Genomic DNA, 19,014 nt, shown 5'->3' with positions numbered 1-19,014 from the left:
TTATTCGGCACAGGGACCCGGCAACTTTATATAATCAAGTCCTTTAGATTTGGTTTATAAGACTGAACACTACCTAATCGGCATCATACTCATCATTAGGTATAAGAGGTATATAACTATCATCTCACAACGGCCTGAGAATCTGCCTGAGGCAGAAAGATTTCCAAGTTGGTATGACTGCAGGGGGTGTGCGCCCGAATTATATTGAAGCCACCGCATATTTGCACAGTTGGGCGAGAGAGATCTGACGCATAAGACGTGCGACTCTTCGACCCAAATTCTTCCATAGGTTAGGTACTTTGTGCCCAATAACGCAACAAAAATGTTCATTCGTCCAATCCCAGCTATGGTATTTCTGACTTGGCCGCCCAAAAACTACCACCCGAAAGCATTGTGAAAGACAAGAATCCCATCTAGCTTAGTCGCGTTAGGAAGAAAAAACATAAAATAAAAAAATGAAAATAAAAAGCAGATAACAGTACATCACCATACCATGCTTTGCTTGTTCGTTCGCTGCCTTGAAAATGAGACAAGTCTATCCCACTCGGTAAAAAAAAAACATTCTTGAGATTGCCGCTCCAGGAACTGAATCAGACACTACCGTATCGCGCCTCGAAACGCAAGACAAAGCCTCCCATCCGCATACAGCCCTATGCTGTCGACGAAGACAGTAAATCATAAGAAATCATGAGTCATTTCATCCCACGTATCAGTGGTCTCGTACATATCTTTGTGTGAACATATCATTCGGGGGCAAACCCAGGCATTGCCCAAATGGCCCTGAGGGCAAGTCTCTGTCGCTGAAAAGCTTCGAGATTAAAACGTTGTTATCATCGGTTTATAATTCCAATGGTGTGTGTGAGTAAGTGAGTAAGTGGTGTCCTTCAGCGGAAACGTGCTGACGCCGCAGCGCTTCGTTCCTGAATCTGTTGCTCGGTTGAAACGTATAGTCTGTCCAGGTAATCCATCGCGGCTGCGTCCTTAAGAATCTTCGCAACCTGGATACCGGCACTGATCAGTTGGAGGATGTTCCGGTCATCCTTCAGCGGGCGCGACTGATGCTTTGCAGCATGCCGCATCTCCAACGAATTTTCCAGAATTGTCACAAACTGCTTGATCTGCCCGTTATAGAGGACCCGGGCGGGGATTCGCCTCTTGGTCGCGAGGCGCTTGAGTAAGTAAACCCATTCGGTCCATTCTCTATCATGTGGTCTCTCGACTGGCCTCATATCCTGGGTCAAAGGAATTGGAAACTGGTATTTTGCAACAAAGTCGAACGCGCACTGCGAGAGTCGATCGTTGACTTGCGTCAGGACACTATCCTGTTCTTGCACCAAAAGATTTGTAGGGAGATGAGGAAGCTCCCTCTCCTGCATAGCCACATAATCCGGCGGGGGCCTCGCTAGGTACTGGTGAGGTCCATCGAACTCGTCTCTATTAGAAGGTCGTCTCTGAGGACGGCTCTTGCCACTGCTCTTAGACTTTGCTGCTGGCGCAGAACTTCCGCCATTATTATCCAAGGCATAATCCGATAAACTGGGAGACGCAATAATATCATCAACAGAATCCGTTGGGGAGTATCTGCTCGGTCCGTCCCAACCCTGCGAGCCTGTGCTATTGTACGAACCATACGCTCCTGCGGAAGAAGCTCCGTACGGCCCGGACTGCGCTCTCGAGATGTAAACCGGCGAGGAAGAGTATGCAGACTGGTGCCGGCCGACTGGACCACTGGTCCCCATCATCGACACATTGGCTTGCGAACTGTATGCTGAACCGCACCCGGACGGGTATATCACACTTCGGAAGCCAGTGTTATTCCCATAGTCTACAAAATAAGGGGGGTTGCTCATTCGCCCTTACCTTGAGCTTGAGTACCCGTTCTCACGGGTGCTACCTGGATATATGCTGTCACTATACATGACGCTTGAGGAAGTCAGCTTGACCGCAATAACAGAGACCGATAACATGATTCAATGATCGCACCTGCGGGAGGAATTCCAGGATCCGTTCGACATGGCAGAAGTTCGGTAGGCTACTTCCTGATGGGCCATGATCCTCACAACTTCTTTGGGGGGGACAAAGAAAAAAAAACGTGGCCGACGGGGCGGAGAGATTGTGAGATAAAATAAGAACTGCACTAGCTCCGGTAGAAGCTAAAATCCCGGCGATATACGCCTGGCTCTCTAGAAGAAGGGCCCCAGAAATACCCTTTTTTTTAAACACAGATTCTAAGTCTGGGTCCCCAAGATCCACGGCGGATGTCCTTTGCAGATTAGACTGGTTCGGTTCTGGAGCGGTGAATAGCAGGTGCGCTGCTGGCCGGGAAAGGAAATGGGAGTCAAGTGGCTCGGCGGATTCGGTAGCAACCTCGGGAGGACAACATAGACCCGGATGCGAAGGGAATATCGCATGCTCCAGTATAGATGAAACCTCAAGGCAGTATGGAATATCTTCACCTTATTCCGGAGAAGGTAAACCCTCGATATAATTGTGTCTTTAAGCTTGAGGTCCGGGGCGTGGACAATTTATGCTATAATGAGGTCTGTCGAATTTCGCCACCGCGAACGGATTAAAGTTGTAATTCCTGAATCCTGGGTGACGAGGCGCGCCGAGCAGGGCAGTCCCCAGAACCGATATCAAGGGGCTCGCCCCAGCTCTAACTTCAAACAATGGGGCTGCAACGTAGGTTCAAGGCGGATCTCACGCGCTGCGATGGAAGTTAGTTGGGGATGGGGGTATAGTGTAGGTGCCGTCTCGGGCGTCGACCACCGATTCGATACGGGGCCGGACGAATCGACCAATCCTTAATTAGTCAAGATCGACCAACGAAGCAGTTTGATAGAATTATAAGCCAGATGACGGGGCTCGAAAAGAATAGCTACGAATGTTTAGGAACACCCTGCCTATAGTGCGGACGTGCGAGCGTTCAACAGAAAGCGCCGTCTCCAAACCATGATAATAATAACACATGGTACCTAGATCGGCCACTCAGACGGCGGAATGGAAGAAAAGCCGTAATTGGCTGTTGCAGCCCAATCACGGTAGGGCAGCATTGGGCAGCTGAGAACTAAAAAGAAGTGTCCAAAGTATCCAGAGTGTCCAGACTCCAGAGTGTCCCTCTCGTTCCTGCTTGTCCGTCTTGTTGCCCAAAGACTGCAGTCCTTTTCTGCAGTATCTACAAGTATCTGCAAGTATCTGCAGTATCTGAAGGGGTATTAGCCTAGACTATTGCAGGGAAATTCCTGGTGAACGAATAGCGGTGACCCCCCGAGGCGGACTATCTGACTAGATTGGGCAGAAAAGCGTTGCACGAGCGCAACAGCCCAACCCCAACCTACTAAGGTATGGTATGTATGGTGCAGTGCAGGTACATACGTTGCTGCCCGGGGCATTCCTATCCAGAGTTTACGGATGTATTGTCCTATGGTAATTGTATTGTAGCTCGCCGAAAGGAGGAGGTCCGGAACGCGAATATGCATCCATAAGTACGAAAAGCAAGCGTATGAGAAGAGCAACAGAAAAAAAAAAAAAAAACAAAGAGGCGACGTGTGCTTCTCTGCGAGCGGTGCTGCGAGCATGTGAGTTGGCTCGCCGACCACTTACCACGTATTCGGATCCCACACCTTGGTATAGTTATCGTCATTTCATAGTAATGCCTAGACTCTACGATTATTGGGATTTATTAATGTAGAACTATGGGTTATCGGGGACTATGGGGTATGTAGGGTGGGATCGGATCGCGACGAGATCAATTACTGTGGTATTTTTACCACTTATTTAGATGTTGCGGTTGGTTTAAGAAGTTGATGGAGATAAGATCATATCGAGATGAAGAATTGGAACTTATAGAACGCATTGACCATATATCCTGGTCGCATAGGTACCCCGTGGGCCTCCGTAGTCCACTACATATCATGGTCCGCTATTTCTGTTTCCTTAAGAGGCATCTAGGGATATAATTTAGTTGATTTTCTCAACTATAAAACAGCGCTAGACGCAGCTAAATCACAGTGCTTTAGTTGTTAAATACGGGTATCGGGATATGCCCGGGTCGCTTGTAAGAGAGGTACCTAACTAAAACCTGTTTAGACTTGCTCTTCACCCGTCTTACACCACCACCTCTACAACCAACATAAAACCCACTGCGCATGTGAAGGCCTCAATGTAAATAAAAGCCATATCTCTCAAGGAATTATACAGAACCATGCGCCAAGATGGGGAAACAAAACTTGGGTCTGAAGAAATGGGCACGATCTTATGCTCTTCCATATCGCTTATAACTCTGGGAACGTATAGTAGCCTTTTGATCTATCTCTCTGCCCTTGTATCATGACAGGTCGATTAGATTGGATCATGTCGTACGTTGACATGCGCCCCACTAGGGTATATGGATCCCGACATACATAGCTCTCGGATGTGTTCCAGAGAAAGGATAGTTAAGGTGCGTGAGATTGTAGCGTGTGATGAATGATCTTGTCGTGCTTGGGACGAGCGGTACCCATGAAATATAATTGGCCAGTCACGCTGTGTCAGCCCTATATAGGATCTGGAAAGACTCGAGAATGTAGACTCGAGAATGTAGGAAGGCTGACTGGTTATCCATTGGAAACCGGTGTTGCCCATTAGTGTCGGTTAAGAAAGGGTTTCTCGCATTGCCGTCTCTTAAGCCGTCTCCTACTGCCCACAACTTCCCAGTTAAGGGAAAGATATTGGCTTGGCATTATGCGAAGGCTCTCAGTTGCAGATAGCTTCAACTCCGTACCTGGGTAGTCCTAGCTAGTTCTAAACTTGGCCGATGTATCTGCTACTATCTCATTCATAAAAGGCGGCTTATATTTGGGCGAAGTAGTAAGACGGCAAGTGTGGCAAGGTAGCAACGAAGAAGTGAAGAGGTGTGTAACAGTCGGGAAGTATAAAATATTGCAAGCAGCCATCCGGCATGTTAAATGCAGAATAATACCTGCTCACACGTGGTAGTAACACGTCCTTTGGGTCGAATAACATGCCGAGCCTCTTCGTCCACGACTTACGCGGTATGTCAGCTGAAGGAATTCTGCTTCTTTTGTAACAATTGCAATATGTGATATAATGGCATATAGCTAGATCCTGGTAATAGTTACATTTCTGACCCTTAACTATGAGATGATTGGCTTCGATCATCTTGACAGGTGACAGGCTTGGAAGAAGCAATAGGAGGCTATGGGCCGTAAGTAAAGCCGGATATAGCAGAGAGTAGCATTTTGCCATCTTACTAAAGCATCGACTACGTCGAAAGACCCCTTCAACGGTTGCGCTAGCCTTGTTATAGGAGGTAGGTTAAATACAACTTGATCAGTATGATACTCTTCCAAGTTGAGTATTCACGTTGGCTTCTCAGCTCAAGCACTGTTCATAGTATCATACCTACGACCTACAATACTTGTTTAATATCTTGTAAGGAGTACCGCCCTTACATTAGGTAAGTTATCAGCTACCAATCAAGATGTGGGGAATCCCCGGCCCCATAAATTTAGAAAACGTCTGCCTGCCCGCCCGCAGGCCCGGGAGTGTTATAGACGTTAAATTCTATTAATAAACCCACGCTCGTTTTGATATCGATTGAATTCTTCAGCCAAGAACATTTTGCGTCCATCGACTACAGAAACGAACCTGTAGAATGAGACCGGGAATTATGTGAGCAATGTATTTTGAATTGATATCTCCATCTCCTTAATCAAGTATCGTGTGGTGGTGTTATGTAACCTGTAAGCTGAGCTTCGTAGCTACAGTAGCTAATGTATGTAATCTTACGTACACCAACATTGATTAATAAGAATCTAGGCTGAGCACTGACCCAACGGGATCGAGCCGTAGCGTAGTTGAGCGGTGACAGTGGGTCTTTCTGGAAATACAATACCACTTGAGGGTAGGATTCGACGGAAGATGGCAAGATGGGGAATGGTTCAATGAAATCATCGCCCGCAGTTAATCATATATTGAGACGAGAAAGGGTCACACAAAGCTATGTTTTATGACCGCGCATATTCTCCTTTCCTCGTGATACTCCCTTTGGCCTTACGAACTTCGCATGAATACGATGGCTGAATCAGCTCCATCAGCTCCATCAGCTCCCACAATCCGGCGCCAACGTCAACGCAAGTTTCATCGCAGGTCAAGAAACGGCTGTTCCACATGCAAGACAAAGCACATCCGGTGCGACGAGAGAAAACCACTATGGTAAGTTCCTGATATGGTACTCCGTTTGCGGCGCGGGATTGTATAATGCGTATACATATAAAGTCGCCGCAAATCGTGCATGTCATTGGTGCCCAACACCAACCAGGAAGCGTTACTTGGCGTCTATTACCCGCAGATTCTTTCTTCACGTACGCCTAGCCAAAATTTTTCTTTTGCCTACCTATACGCAGCCTCGTCTCCGTCATACCGCACTGGTAAAATCCATCGCGAGGCGCTTTCCAGTGAGGCTGACTGTATTGTAGCACATACTGTCTTCGACATGGTGGAGAATGTGGTTATCCGGACGGAGATGCTGAGTCTAGCACCCCGGAGCCCGGGCATGGGTCCGGATCAAGGGCAGGATCTAGAGAGCCTCACGAATCTACCGAACCTTGCCTGGCCTTGGTAGACGCTTCTTTCAAAGACCCATTCCTAGGAACCTCATACGACATGCCCCACAAGTCACGCTCGTTATTCCAACTCTGTGAGTGATCTCGATCGTGTTCGGCGAGGCGTGATAGCGGAGACTAACTAGTCGTCGATGCCCAGTCGCAAATACAAGGGTACTGTACAAGACGCGGGTCGAAAGAAGTGCGGATTCATTCATGTAAGTAGATGACCACGGACATGCCTGTGGGGCGGAGCTGCTTGATGCTCGAGAGATTCGGCCTGACTCGTATATGCCTAGCGTGCACAAAGCCTTGTCGCATCCCGGATTCCTTCATGCTGCGTTGTTAATGACTGCCCTGCATTGGGCATGGTGCACCGGTGATGTCGAGCACTTCCGAGTCCCTTACCTCTATCACAAGCTGCAGGCGATACGATTCGTCACGGACCAGCTAAGGAATCCGGACGCTGCTGTCCACGATGGCACAATAGCAGCCGTCTCAAGCCTCGCTCTGGTCGAAGTACGTGCCATTCCCAGGAGAAGGATGGCTTCACTCAGCCTACTAATAACTTTTAGAATGCCTTAGGGTCTGTCGACGCCGTATCATCTCATCTACGCGGGCTCGCGAAAATTAAAGAATTACAAGGCCAAGACAGACGTCCTAGGAAGATGGGCTTGCTTCAACGAATGATCCTGATGTGCGTATAATCAGCCTTGTCCGTGTCAGTGGTTAAGGCTGACGTACCCTCATAGGGCAGCCAGAAGCGTTTCCAGCCGCCCCGTTTGGGATATCCTCGACATTAGCCGAACAGACCTGGTACATCAGTCCGTGATAATATCACTGCTCCGAGTTGCACTCCGGCCAATCTATAGCCTGCGAATGTTGGGTAGCTCGTACGATTCGGAAGAGCCGCTCTCAGAAATCCTAGCGAGAAAGGCACCTCACTCTCGAGTAAGCGATAGTAACGCCTTATCGCTTCTCAGATCAGTCGATATTAGTAGATCTGGGTTCATAGCGTGCTACTTCTATCTCTACGTAATCATACGCGAAGGCACGGTTGATTCATTCATACTTAATTGGTTCATCGAGCAGTTACTTGCGGACGTCTGCCGCACCGAAACGCCCATGCAGACGGGCCAATATAGTCAGTCGCTCTGGTTTTGGTCTGCCATGTTTGGTGCGTGTGCCACAATGGCGGCTAAGACCAGTGATGATCTCGAGAGGAAACAGATGAAGGTGTACCGGGACGTATATTTGGACAAGATTAACCTCGTGAGCCGCGTGCTAAAGATCAAGAATTGGGAAGCGGCCAGGTCGACACTAAGGCTCTTCGCCTGGGAGGACGACTTTGACGGAGAGACGGAACTAAAGGCAGTGTGGGAAGAGGCTGTCTGGGAAAGCGAAAAAGCATCCTGCAAATGGTACAGCGGGAAGAACGTCGAATATCAAAGGGCTATGAATTGCTGGTGAGAAGATGAAGATCTGGCTTGCTCGTATAAATGTGTCTGGCATAATGAAATACCGGAATGGTACTGTCTGTATATAGCATCGCGCCTGACTCGGGTCGAATATCGAATAATATGTTAATACCCCCTTTTACAAACCCGTAGGGCACGATAACACCGAACAGGCACTACCGCATCGAGCAAAGACTGAAGCCGTCACGATCGGACCCGTCGGGGAATTGAGAAACATCTCATCAACCCGAAAGCCGGCCTAGCTGTCAGCCTGTCCCCAAACTGCATCCCTACGCAATAAGTACGACTGAAGCATCCTCTCCCCTCTTGCTTCCGATAACAACCGTTGATGCAGACGCGGCGGTTGGTGAATTCAGAATTCAGATTGTCTTGATACTACATGGTGAGTATGGGATGGGGACTGCAGCGGAAAGAAAATATTACCAATTTTTCGGTCGGATGGTGCGGATAGCAATTTGTCAGTGCGGATCGAATAGCGGATCGAATAGGACCAGCAAAGCAGACAGCAGCAAATCAACTATTCTCAAGGGACCAGCTTGAATGGAAATCGTCGTCAATTGTCAATTGTCATACATGACAACCTGGAAGTCAGGGCTTAAGGACGACTAATAGTATCCATTTAGCGCCAATTAATCCAATTAATCCAATTAATGCATTCGACACCATTGGTTTTTGATTGGTGCTAGATGAGACAACCACACGTAAAATTTTTTCTTTCAAATTTTTTCTGCTTCATTTTTCTCTTGCTCTGTGCTCACCGACTATTCATCGTCGATAATTTCCAATGCGAAACAGGCGCAAATTGCACTTACGTACATCTCAGGTCTGTCGCTTTTTTTTTTCTGCTCGCCGAGAATCCGAACGAAAGCCAGCTGAGCTGATGCACACAACAATATTGATGGTGCAGTGCTGGCAATGAGGGTTTTAAGAAGACGGCTGAATATTACACAAATTTCCGCGACTGGCGCATGGCTCGTGCCAGTAGAGATGCGGAACGATGCGGTGCTATGCAGTGATGCGCTGGCCTGCTTCAGCGACGGGACATCCCCTCGTCAAATGTCGTCACGGCGCATAAGATACGCTCAATAGACTGTCGACAACATTCAGGGTCCCCACATGGTTACGGACCGAGCCCTGCGAACCTATTACGAATGCAGTCGTCACGGCCAGCGCAGTTTCTCAGTGGACATGGGAAAAAGACATTGAAGGAAGGTGGAGGGAAATTATTATGTAGCAGTTGCAGCAGCGGTCAGCCAGTAGTCTGCCAGAAACAGGTCAGTAACCAGGCAAATGGCCCATAATTCACCAATCAACTTCATGTTCGTGGAACTCATCCTGCAGGTTTTGGAGCGGGGTCGATAACAATCTGCACCCCCATGAAACATTTTCCCTGCTTTTCTCTACTTTTTGCTGGATTTTGCTGGCTTCGCTGATTTCTATCCCGGCGCCAATGCCCAGGGTGGTAGGTCGACGACGGCCAACGGCGTCGATGAAGCACGACACCCTGGCATCGTGTCATCCTATCATTTCTTGTGCGTTGGCCAACCCCATCCATCAGTCTTGCCTATGGCACAACAATAAAACCCGAATGTCCCCTCTCTCTGCCCAACATCCATTCTTCACTCCTATTTTCCAGCCCAAAGACCTGACGTTTCTGCCCAACCGAGACCCATTATCACCACTCTCATCATCCCGTGGCTTATTTTTTGTTGTTGCTATACCCAAGACATCTTCCACAGTCCCCCCCACCACAGGACAACCCATCAGTACCCCATCAGGCCGTGGTTATTAACCCCTTAGGATCGACTGTTGCAACACCTCTCCGTCGACAGAGAAAACTGTATCCAGTTCAGTTCAGACCAGTTCAGTTGAGAAACCAGTCTCACTGCTGCTCCGTGTCCCCCAGTGTTTTGCCACAGGATTCATAGGGATCATCCGGAGAGCCTGTTACTCGTTTCATCCCACAAAGGATTCAATGTCAGCCATGGTTGCTTCCCGCCAGGACAACATGTCAGGCTTCAACTCATCTTTAGACATGGATGACGTCCACACTCCTGCGAGGTATATTGCATTGTTTTTTTCTTTTCTATTGCCGGAGTATTGGGGTTTGCTTTCTTTTGTCTGAATAATCATGTTGCTCGAAAGTCGTGTACGCATTGCTTTTTCATTTTACTCGCAAGTGCTTCGCTTCGTGCTCTGCCAGGATATGACCCAGGATATTCCGTTTCCAGGACAGGACAGGACAGGACAATTCCGGGACAGGATCTTCAAGGAAATGGAGCCAGATGGATGCCGGAGGACAATCTTTCCAGGATTCAAACCGAGGACAATATCTGAGGCTCTTCGCGAGTAGCATAGGCAGTACTTGTATTGTCTAAGCTTGACCACTCCACGTCTCTCAGATGGATCAGATATTATCAGAGATCAGCTCTCATTAAACATACGGTGAGTATCGCCCGCGAAGAACATTTGTGACAACAGACAACAACCCCAGGATAGACTTCCAAGGACACCAGTGAAAAGTATTGCATTGTTACCAGACCCGGATAGGACCCCATCCCATGGACCAGTTGTGAATTGATCTTCGAGCTTTACGGACTTTGCCCAGGAATTTTTAGTGCGGATCAATGGATTTTCTAGTCATACTTTACCTTCGGACACTTCAGCAACAACTCTGGTTCTTCACGAGTGGACGCTCTCGTTTCTGCTGCGTTGCTTCGCACATTCAGTGGTAGTATCGGGCAACGCTTGACTTGTACTCTGGATCTCGGATTTGATCATAGGATGAACGACATTTCGACTTGAACCAAGGATTTCTTTCTCTTCTAGGATCCCGTTAAGGAGCAGTATTAGTTGCGATGTCGCTTTTACCAGGACCCTAGGGTATACACCTAGCCTATTCACCAAAGGGATTGCCAACATCTGGATTTGCACATCTTGTTGCTTTCTCGACTACAGTACGTATGCCATTGCATGCCGACTCGATCGGCTCATATCTGATTGATCGCGTGTTTGTGTAACTAACATCAAACTCTTCGTGCTCTAATAGGCACTTCGATCTGGAATTCCCCTGGTTTTTATCTAGCCGGATTTCCTTTCTTGTCTTTTCTACATATGCTTTCTCAGTTTACTGTTTAGGCCAGTGTGTTTTTACAACTTGGATTATCCATCTCGGGATTGCATTTTCTCTCTTGTCGTTTTCTTTGGGTCCTGTTTTGGATTCCTAGTTTACACACGACACTTCAGTCTGGTTTGTACACATTGCCCCCTACTCAAGCCGAAGGTGTTGAAAAACTAACCGATATCGCGACAACAGGAACAAAGTTGTGCCATGCTGAAAGTATTTCATTTGTACTTGATTTTGGGGCACATCTTCGTGATTTTCACCACCGGCTAGTGGAATACAGAACACTAACCTCAACCTCAGTGACTATAGCTCTTTTTCCCAAGGAAATATGCTTGCCAATTCCAGCGGATCTTTTCTTTATTCTCAAACGGGACATGCAGACCTCCATAGTTCAGTATGGGACACAACAGCTGAAGGAACACAGAACTTCAATGGAGAAGAGGATTTCCATTTTTCATATGGACAAGTTACTCCCAGACAGGACCCAAATGAAGCCGTGGAAGACATGACCAGCAAATGGATTGCCGCGGAGCAGGCCCAAGCTCACGCCACAGAGCCCATGCGGAGGATTAGCTCGCGAAGCTCCTCTAGCAGCCACAAGAACAGAACAATTAAGCCCTCTGCTCACAAGAGCCGGCCGAGACTACCTCAAGTCTCTCACATGTCGAATTTTGACATGGCAGGTAATCCACAGATGGATGCATATCTCCTCCAGGATTCAGATACCCATTCAGTATCTTCTCAGATGTTCTACCCAACGCTTCCCATGAGTGTAAGCTTATCCGCGGATGGACTTCCATACTCTCCCGCTGTTCTCTCCTCAGGAATGGCGCAACAGCACATCGACCCAACTCAAATGCAGCTGAATTTCGAGGCTAACCTCGGGAACTCTCCTGCTGCTACTACATGGAGCTCTCTCAGCCCTGTTGAATCTCGGATTTCTACCCCCGGTCCCGGTGAGGATGCGTGGTCTGTTCCTATGGATGCTTCTCCCACGCGAACTGTTGACTCTTCGCCTATTATGGATGGCATTTCGCCAAGGTATGTTGAACAATGTGCTATGATATTTGGAAACACTCTGACGTAGAGAACGTCATTAGCCTCGATCGCCAGATGGGCTTGATGACCACAGAGGACCCCAATGGAGTTATCTTGCCAGACGATATGTTTGCATTGCCTCCCGCTTTCTCGCGCCGTTCCAGCGGTGACGGTGAGTCTTCTGCTCGGGATCACCCCTTGTACAAGAACGCCTACCCGCAAACCGACGGGCTGTTTCACTGCCCATTTGAGGGCCAGTCCAGCTGCAACCACAAGCCCGAGAAGCTCAAGTGCAACTACGAGTTAGTCCCTAATTATCTTAGTCGCGTCTGCAAATCTAACCCAAGTATAGCAAATTTGTCGACTCGCACTTGAAGCCATACCGATGCAAGATCGAATCTTGCGAGAATGCCCGATTCTCCTCTACCGCATGTCTCCTCCGACATGAGCGCGAAGCTCATGCTATGCATGGCCACGGTGACAAGCCCTACCTCTGCACATACGATGGATGTGACCGTGCTGTTCCTGGAAATGGATTCCCGCGCCAGTGGAACCTAAAGGACCATATGAGACGCGTCCACAATGACAATGGAAATTCTCTTAATGCCGTCAGTGGATCCCCTCCGTCCGGACACGGCTCTTCCGCGCATTCGGCCAAGGGCCGGAAGCGCAAGAGCAAGGATTCCGTAGATAGCACCAGCAGCCGCAAGCATGCTTCCAGATATGCCCAGGCAGCAGAGGCAGCCATGAGAGCCGCCGAGCAACCCATGGTAGATGAATGGTACCAGCACCACAAGGCTCTACAGACATATCTCCAGGAATTCAACGTCCCGGATGCTTTTGATTACCTGCAAAACATCTCTGAGGCCAGGGATCACTTGGCAGCCATGGGAAAGATCTCCCAGAAGTTGCTGTCTTCCAACAAAGGGTCTAGCACCCAAGACTCGTACAGGCGATCTCACGGACACCACTCTCGCTAAGTGAAGAAAGTATGTGATGATAACTCCCACGATGTTTTTTCGCTCAATATAGCTAACCTAATATCTCGCAGCACTAGTGAGACTTGCGGACCATGGGTGTTTTTACAAGCCAAGGAATTTGCAAGTGCAGACTTCCAATTTTATTTTTACTTCCGCCGGTCAGGAGACCGCGACGGAGCCTAGCCAGGCTCCGTGAGGAATACGTGGAAAACCACGCTCTAAGCCAAATCCGGCATTGGGACCCAAGGGATTCCGGCGCTGCCTCTCATTGATTGTAGAGTTCCCGGATTGAAACCTGAAACCAAGGATATGCCAAAGGATGGCGAGAGTTGATCCAGGATGTATATGCCTGAGAAGATGAGGATATGCCACGAGAGGGCATGATGACCATTGCGGCTACGGTGAAGATCCAAGTAACCGTCGCCGCGATGGTCGATCGTTGAAGATCTATAGCCACAAGATGGCGATAGAGGAGGTTATTATTTGGTACAGGCGACCTAAAATAGATGGCACTCGATATGGTGTCGTGGGGTGTTCAATCTAGAATAGCAGAGCTATATTTAGAAGTTTGATAGTTTTAGGTGTTTTTGTTAGCAGTCGAAGAACGACTATCGTCCATAGCCTTGATAAAAATGTTCCCTTTGTAGTCTTCCGTCTCGTGGACATTTCAAAGATTGTGGTTATCCCTGGAGAAAGAGCGAGGAGTGAAATGTAGACTACTAAGCCCTTGAAGAATACTGTTACGGTCCATACGGGATCTTGCACAGCCGTGTTGGTGGCTGTGGTAAGCCTCGGAGAGGCTCACCAGTAAAGGGCAACGGCGCGTAGCGCCGTATCAGGGGTCGCTGAAGAGTGAGGGTATCGTGTAACTTATGTAGTAGTATACTGTATGACTAGGGTAGAACGTTTTAGCTAGTTATCTAATGAGGTTTTAAATAGGATAGCATAGCTAGCCCCGTGCGGCGAGTTGATAGCTCTGCGTCCATCGCTAACAAATACCTAATTCACGTAGGCCCTGGCTCTACTTGTCATGGCGCTAGAATACCTGACTCTGTATTGTATATATTCTTACCACAGGGACCGCAGTGGGAACCGAATTCACGTCTTAACTTTACACAAGAATGCAGTACTTGGCAATGTGGTCACGGGTATAGATGCGCATGGCTTCTACGGGCATGATTCCTAGTACTTGACTTATCTAGCAGGCATCTATATAAAATCAAGGCCGATTCGCGATATCTCGATAGCGAAGGTGGCGCTCTAGGCAGCGGAGATGCGGAGATGGGGGTTTTGACAATATAGATATCTCGTATCTCGTACGAGGTCTATTAATAGGTGTCGATGTGGCTTGTGAGAAGAGTGTATGGGATGGATGGGGTACGGAAGTGGGAACCCGTGCGGTGTCGCAGGTGCGAGGTAGGACATGGGGATAGGTAGGCGGAACTTGGAGACGGGGTAACACCTTGGCTTGTTGGTTCGTTTAGCGACTCGAGATGTATCACGCTAGAGTAGGTTTATGAGGTTTCGGTTGTAACGTAGGCAGTGGGCTTCGCTTCTTAAGTTGTGTCGTTGCGTATTTATCACGTTTTGTAGTATAGTTGGTAGAGAGTGCCCCAAAATCGACGGGTTGGGTAGTACAATGAGCAATTATGCAATATCAATATCGGTAGGCAAGCTTCGTGCCTCGATTTCATGTGAACGTATAAGTCAATATGGCGACCTTAGATTATAATCGAAGAGGTTATGCTTCGAGACAGAGTGAGTTACAGGTGCAAGGCACTCTTATAGTCTCCGATTCTTTTTCTTTTCTAACAAGCCTAATATCGATCTGGTCACAAGAGAAAGTCGGTTAGCCACAGAAATATTAGGGGATAGTAGTGACGACACTGGGTGCTTATGCTTGTGATCTAGACGTTCTATAACATGAAGGGGATATATCGAAAGCTCGGTGATTCATAGGACGTAGTGTGACTTTAGTCAGGTGAAACTGAACTACGCATTATACAATGCTTCCTAGGCATATTAACGTCTCAAAGTGATATAAAGATGATAAATCTAGGTATACTATAAAGAGCTCTCAAAAGATAGGCCTTACGACATGGGCTTGTCGTAGCTGTTCGTGTGCCTATAGAATTATCCAAGTCGCAAATAAGGATGATTTTACCGAATTCTGATCCTCCGGCCGTTGATCACCGAGGTATATGTAATACGATGACCATAGAGACATTGATTACTTGAAGCCATGTAAAGCACGTTATGGAAAACTTGCTCTCGCTAATAGTCCATCAATAGCCGCAAGCGAGGAGAGCAGTGAAAGGACTCCTACCAGCTCGAACTCCATTTCACGCACCGAATCCTTCTAGAGTAGAGCGAGTAGGTTGTTTACAGAGCCGAGTACCTAACCCCCTGGACTATGGCTACACACACCTTCAAACTCCAATCACGATCTTACGTTACACCCCTTTCCCCTCCTAAACGCCTAGTAGATGAGAGTGATGGGCGACAGGAAACGAGTGTAGATGACCTATGCCTAGACGTAAGCGATGGGTATTTCCTAAATTAAGCCGACCTGCCACGTCTGGCCTTGAACCTGGGAAAGGGGAAATCTCGGCCTCAATGAGCGGGAGCGAATACTTCCATAATAGCAACCTTAACGCCTCTTAAATACCGTTAATAATATTGGAAATAATCCGCATATAGCGTGACTGTTAGTATGAATCAAGCCAATTCGGCACGATTTGGTATCTGCTGGATAAGCCCCAGGTCATTACTCGCTTGATACATGATGAAGATCCAATCTCTCGGTTGCAAGTTCCTTGGTGATATATCGGCCCTGTAATAGCTACGAGGGGGTATTTGTGGTGAGTGGTGGGATGTATTCAACTCTGCTTCGGGTTCCGATTGCATCTCGAGATCGACATGTCGGGGAGGTATAATAGGAGGTAATGGTTTATTGAGGTTGATGTGTTGATGACTTGGAGGTAATAGTGTCATGTGCCGTAGAAGAAGAGGTGATGATGGCGAGGACGGCTGGTCAATAAAGGTCGTAAAAGACGAATGTACCAGCGATATTCTATCCCTGACTGTCATAGGACTACGTTGTCGTAAAGACTTGAATATCCCTGGGAGATAGGTTGCGAAAAATGGCTTCGTAGCCGGAATAGAAGCACATGTCTTGTTATCGTATTAGCGAGAGCTTAAACATATAAACCTGACTATTCCCATACTATACCAAGATTCAATTCAATAATACCGGCAAGCCAGGCATCCCGGCGACTCTTAGCATCATCGGGATGAAAAACCAAAATCCACGTATAGTAGCTCCTCGCTACCCCTGCAGAACTTGCGAGAATACCGAGCCCGAATAGGAAGATAACTATACCGACTTGCCTGATAGGCAATTTTAACCCAAGGGCCACCCAGATAGGTAGGAGCACGACGACCCAGTCGGTGATAGTATTGATAATACCAGCTGCGAGAATATGAGCAGTCCGATCGATACAGTATTGTGGCTGGATCGAATAATCCCAAACGGCTGACAGAGGTCTAATACATTAGGTAGTTAGATATAAGTATCAGGTCATTCCCTTTGTACTAGTAAACGTACATGCATTGGAGAAAGCTGACAAGGATGAAGACGAAGCAGTTGACGCCAATAACCCCTATTAGTATCAATACGGCAATAGTCACATCACGATCCCTCGCCGCAGTTGTGAGCCGATAGAGAAGGATGAGTATCGATAGTTTGGTTAAGCTAGTTGCTAAGTCGAAGAGGATTTGGCTGGCGAAACTAGTATGCGTTTAGCTCACACCCATGTTTACTATATTGGAAGTGGAAGGGGGTTTACATTATTTGTAGGTCACCAATAGAGAAATCTGATTCCTTATTCCTGTTGTGATGATTCAACTGAAGCTTCTCCTCAGTTATAATGCCGATTAAAGTTAATGCGGTGCAAGGGAACTACCGAATATCAGTGAGCGAAATGGACTATAGTGTCATTAAAGCTCCGACATACATATGCGAGTATAATGAAGACATCATCAAGCCCGAACCCCCGAGTTAACCACTTACGGGTATACAAACGAATGGTTAAAGTAATCGTGACCACGCTGGTAAGTATGATACCAACAATCATTCCAAGGTGTCCTTTTGTCTCTGGTCCGTGGTGTTGTGTTGAACGGCTAGTGAGAACCGTGATGGGAGGTAGTCGCATCTTGTATTTGCACTCTCTTTGGTTCGAGCTACAGGATACCTCGAGAGATGTGCTCATAAAAAGCTTTCACGGTGACGTACAATGCCCTCCTGGGGATAAGTGGTAGCCTTGACCAACGAAGCTCCGAGCCGCCTTCAGTCGACCGACTTCAAGATGAAGATGTAGGGTTCTTATGATGTCCAACTTCTCAATGCAAGGAATCCAAGCCCAACACGCTACATTATGTGGGTGAATATCGTCTGGGCCAATCCCCGGACTAAGAAGATGTTAGAACAGCATATATGATCCGTTATTTCGAATGGTGTTGAACATTCTACGACCTGGACATAAGAGAAGACGTCAATATGAACTTACTAAATGTAGATAAATAGTTGCTATTGTTAAGTTTTGATATTGCTACGTACCTGCGGATGAGATCCTCGATGACGATAAGGGTCGTCGGAACATCCCAGACATTTCTTTCACTTGGAAACGGTCCGAGGCAGTTATGAGTGTTCATACTTTTCCCATATTAGCCCATAGATGGCTTCAGCCCCCACCACACGGGGGCCGAAAGATACCATCTGGGGAGAAGGAGATAGTGTAAAGAGCCTGCATATGGGTAGATGGATGCAGGTCGCTTATGGCTTGCATGCCGAGACCCATGTCAGCCAAAGGGGCGCTTATCAAGTATCAAGATCAGTAAACAGGCGATACCCAGAACATGGCATAGGTATCTTTGATTTAATAGTCGAAGATTTAACCCATGGGTGATATATGTTTCACATACTTTCGTCCATGTGCCCGTGGATTACCTAGATCAATATCAACTATACATCTCACGGAACTCAAGAATACCTATGTTGAAATGAGTGCAGAATTCACACATATTGATAGATAGGGACGCCGTCGACGGAGAGCCGCGCGGATGCGTTTAGACTCGGCTCTCCCGTTTAGGTTGCGAGATGGTACCACACCTTTACTTAGATAATCTTAACAAGATTGGTCCGTTCGGGATCTCATACGATCCAACGGTGGACCAGAGCTGAGTGGCGTTTGGTAAGGCATTCAGAGTATGGAAAGTGATCACCTCCATGGTCCCCGAGAGCGCGCATACCTATGGATGTTGCACCGCAGGAGGGAGGGCTGCAGAATTTCACGTCACCATTATTCCACCCCCTTAGATCGATAACTGTTAACCAACAGATCATCGGTTGGTAGAACACCCGTAAGTGATAGCTCGAACTTTCGCCAATTCGGTATTTCGTAACAGAGATCTGTCGGATGATGGATTTTCGAGTCATACAAGAAGTAACACGGACTTTTAATATCTGCACAGGAGCATATTGACAGATGTATGCCTAGACTGTCCTTAAGCAGTTGAGCTGTGGTAAAGTAATAAACCCGAAAGCGGTTGGTCGAACTGGCTCTAATAGGTGCGAGATACAGCTGGGATATGAGGTCGGTCGAGTTCATAGGCCCTCGGCGAATAATCACAAAGCCAGTCATAAGGCTACCTAGCCATAAGGCTTAAAAACGATTACGATAGACCCAGATCAAGCAGTACCGTCGATCCGAAAACGCATTGAAAAG

At 47.6% G+C, this 19,014-nt stretch overlaps 4 protein-coding genes across 4 annotated transcripts; 2 read left to right on the top strand and 2 right to left on the bottom strand.

Moving 5' to 3' along the window:
• Nucleotides 1-607: 607 nt before the first annotated feature.
• Nucleotides 608-2,293, bottom strand: F5Y00DRAFT_25612 (uncharacterized protein). The gene is made up of 3 exons (XM_048010363.1): nucleotides 1,984-2,293; nucleotides 1,861-1,923; nucleotides 608-1,797 (listed from the first exon to the last, which is right to left on the bottom strand). The coding sequence occupies exons 1-3, from the start codon at nucleotides 2,049-2,051 to the stop codon at nucleotides 885-887; spliced, it is 1,044 nt and encodes a 347-aa protein (XP_047866984.1). The 5' UTR covers nucleotides 2,052-2,293; the 3' UTR covers nucleotides 608-884.
• Nucleotides 2,294-5,902: 3,609 nt separating this feature from the next.
• F5Y00DRAFT_25530 (uncharacterized protein) lies at nucleotides 5,903-8,422 on the top strand. The gene is made up of 6 exons (XM_048010278.1): nucleotides 5,903-6,216; nucleotides 6,480-6,700; nucleotides 6,766-6,823; nucleotides 6,905-7,124; nucleotides 7,181-7,302; nucleotides 7,358-8,422. Exons 1-6 carry the CDS (start codon nucleotides 6,068-6,070, stop codon nucleotides 8,073-8,075), a joined length of 1,488 nt encoding a protein of 495 aa, XP_047866983.1. The 5' UTR covers nucleotides 5,903-6,067; the 3' UTR covers nucleotides 8,076-8,422.
• A 3,116-nt stretch (nucleotides 8,423-11,538) lies between these two features.
• On the top strand, nucleotides 11,539-13,228 carry F5Y00DRAFT_260071 (uncharacterized protein; the record flags this gene model as incomplete). Its single annotated transcript, XM_048010975.1, has 3 exons — nucleotides 11,539-12,251; nucleotides 12,311-12,550; nucleotides 12,601-13,228. The coding sequence occupies 3 exons, from the start codon at nucleotides 11,539-11,541 to the stop codon at nucleotides 13,226-13,228; spliced, it is 1,581 nt and encodes a 526-aa protein (XP_047866982.1).
• Nucleotides 13,229-15,946: 2,718 nt separating this feature from the next.
• Nucleotides 15,947-17,442, bottom strand: F5Y00DRAFT_260070 (uncharacterized protein; the record flags this gene model as incomplete). Its single annotated transcript, XM_048010974.1, has 5 exons — nucleotides 15,947-16,402; nucleotides 16,456-16,774; nucleotides 16,836-17,018; nucleotides 17,077-17,189; nucleotides 17,245-17,442. The coding sequence occupies 5 exons, from the start codon at nucleotides 17,440-17,442 to the stop codon at nucleotides 15,947-15,949; spliced, it is 1,269 nt and encodes a 422-aa protein (XP_047866981.1).
• Between the last annotated feature and the right edge of the window lie 1,572 nt (nucleotides 17,443-19,014).

This window comes from Daldinia vernicosa (assembly GCF_022497035.1).
Source record: "Daldinia vernicosa strain CBS 139.73 unplaced genomic scaffold F5Y00scaffold_12, whole genome shotgun sequence".
NCBI lineage: Eukaryota > Fungi > Ascomycota > Sordariomycetes > Xylariales > Hypoxylaceae > Daldinia > Daldinia vernicosa.
Note: the sequence above shows the minus strand (reverse complement) of the source record. Positions and strands in the feature narration are given on the sequence as shown.

What these genes read in the sequence shown, in the direction of transcription:
- F5Y00DRAFT_25612 (XM_048010363.1), bottom strand. Translation starts at nt 2,051, where the DNA reads ATGGCCCATCAGGAAGTAGCCTACCGAACTTCTGCCATGTCGAACGGA. An exon ending in TCCTGGAATTCCTCCCGCAG is followed by an intron (nt 1,924 to 1,983) that starts GTGCGATCATTG and finishes GACTTCCTCAAG; the next exon opens with CGTCATGTATAGTGACAGCA. An exon ending in AACGGGTACTCAAGCTCAAG is followed by an intron (nt 1,798 to 1,860) that starts GTAAGGGCGAAT and finishes TGGCTTCCGAAG; the next exon opens with TGTGATATACCCGTCCGGGT.
- F5Y00DRAFT_25530 (XM_048010278.1), top strand. Translation starts at nt 6,068, where the DNA reads ATGAATACGATGGCTGAATCAGCTCCATCAGCTCCATCAGCTCCCACA. An exon ending in CAAGCCTCGCTCTGGTCGAA is followed by an intron (nt 7,125 to 7,180) that starts GTACGTGCCATT and finishes AATAACTTTTAG; the next exon opens with AATGCCTTAGGGTCTGTCGA. An exon ending in CTTCAACGAATGATCCTGAT is followed by an intron (nt 7,303 to 7,357) that starts GTGCGTATAATC and finishes GTACCCTCATAG; the next exon opens with GGCAGCCAGAAGCGTTTCCA.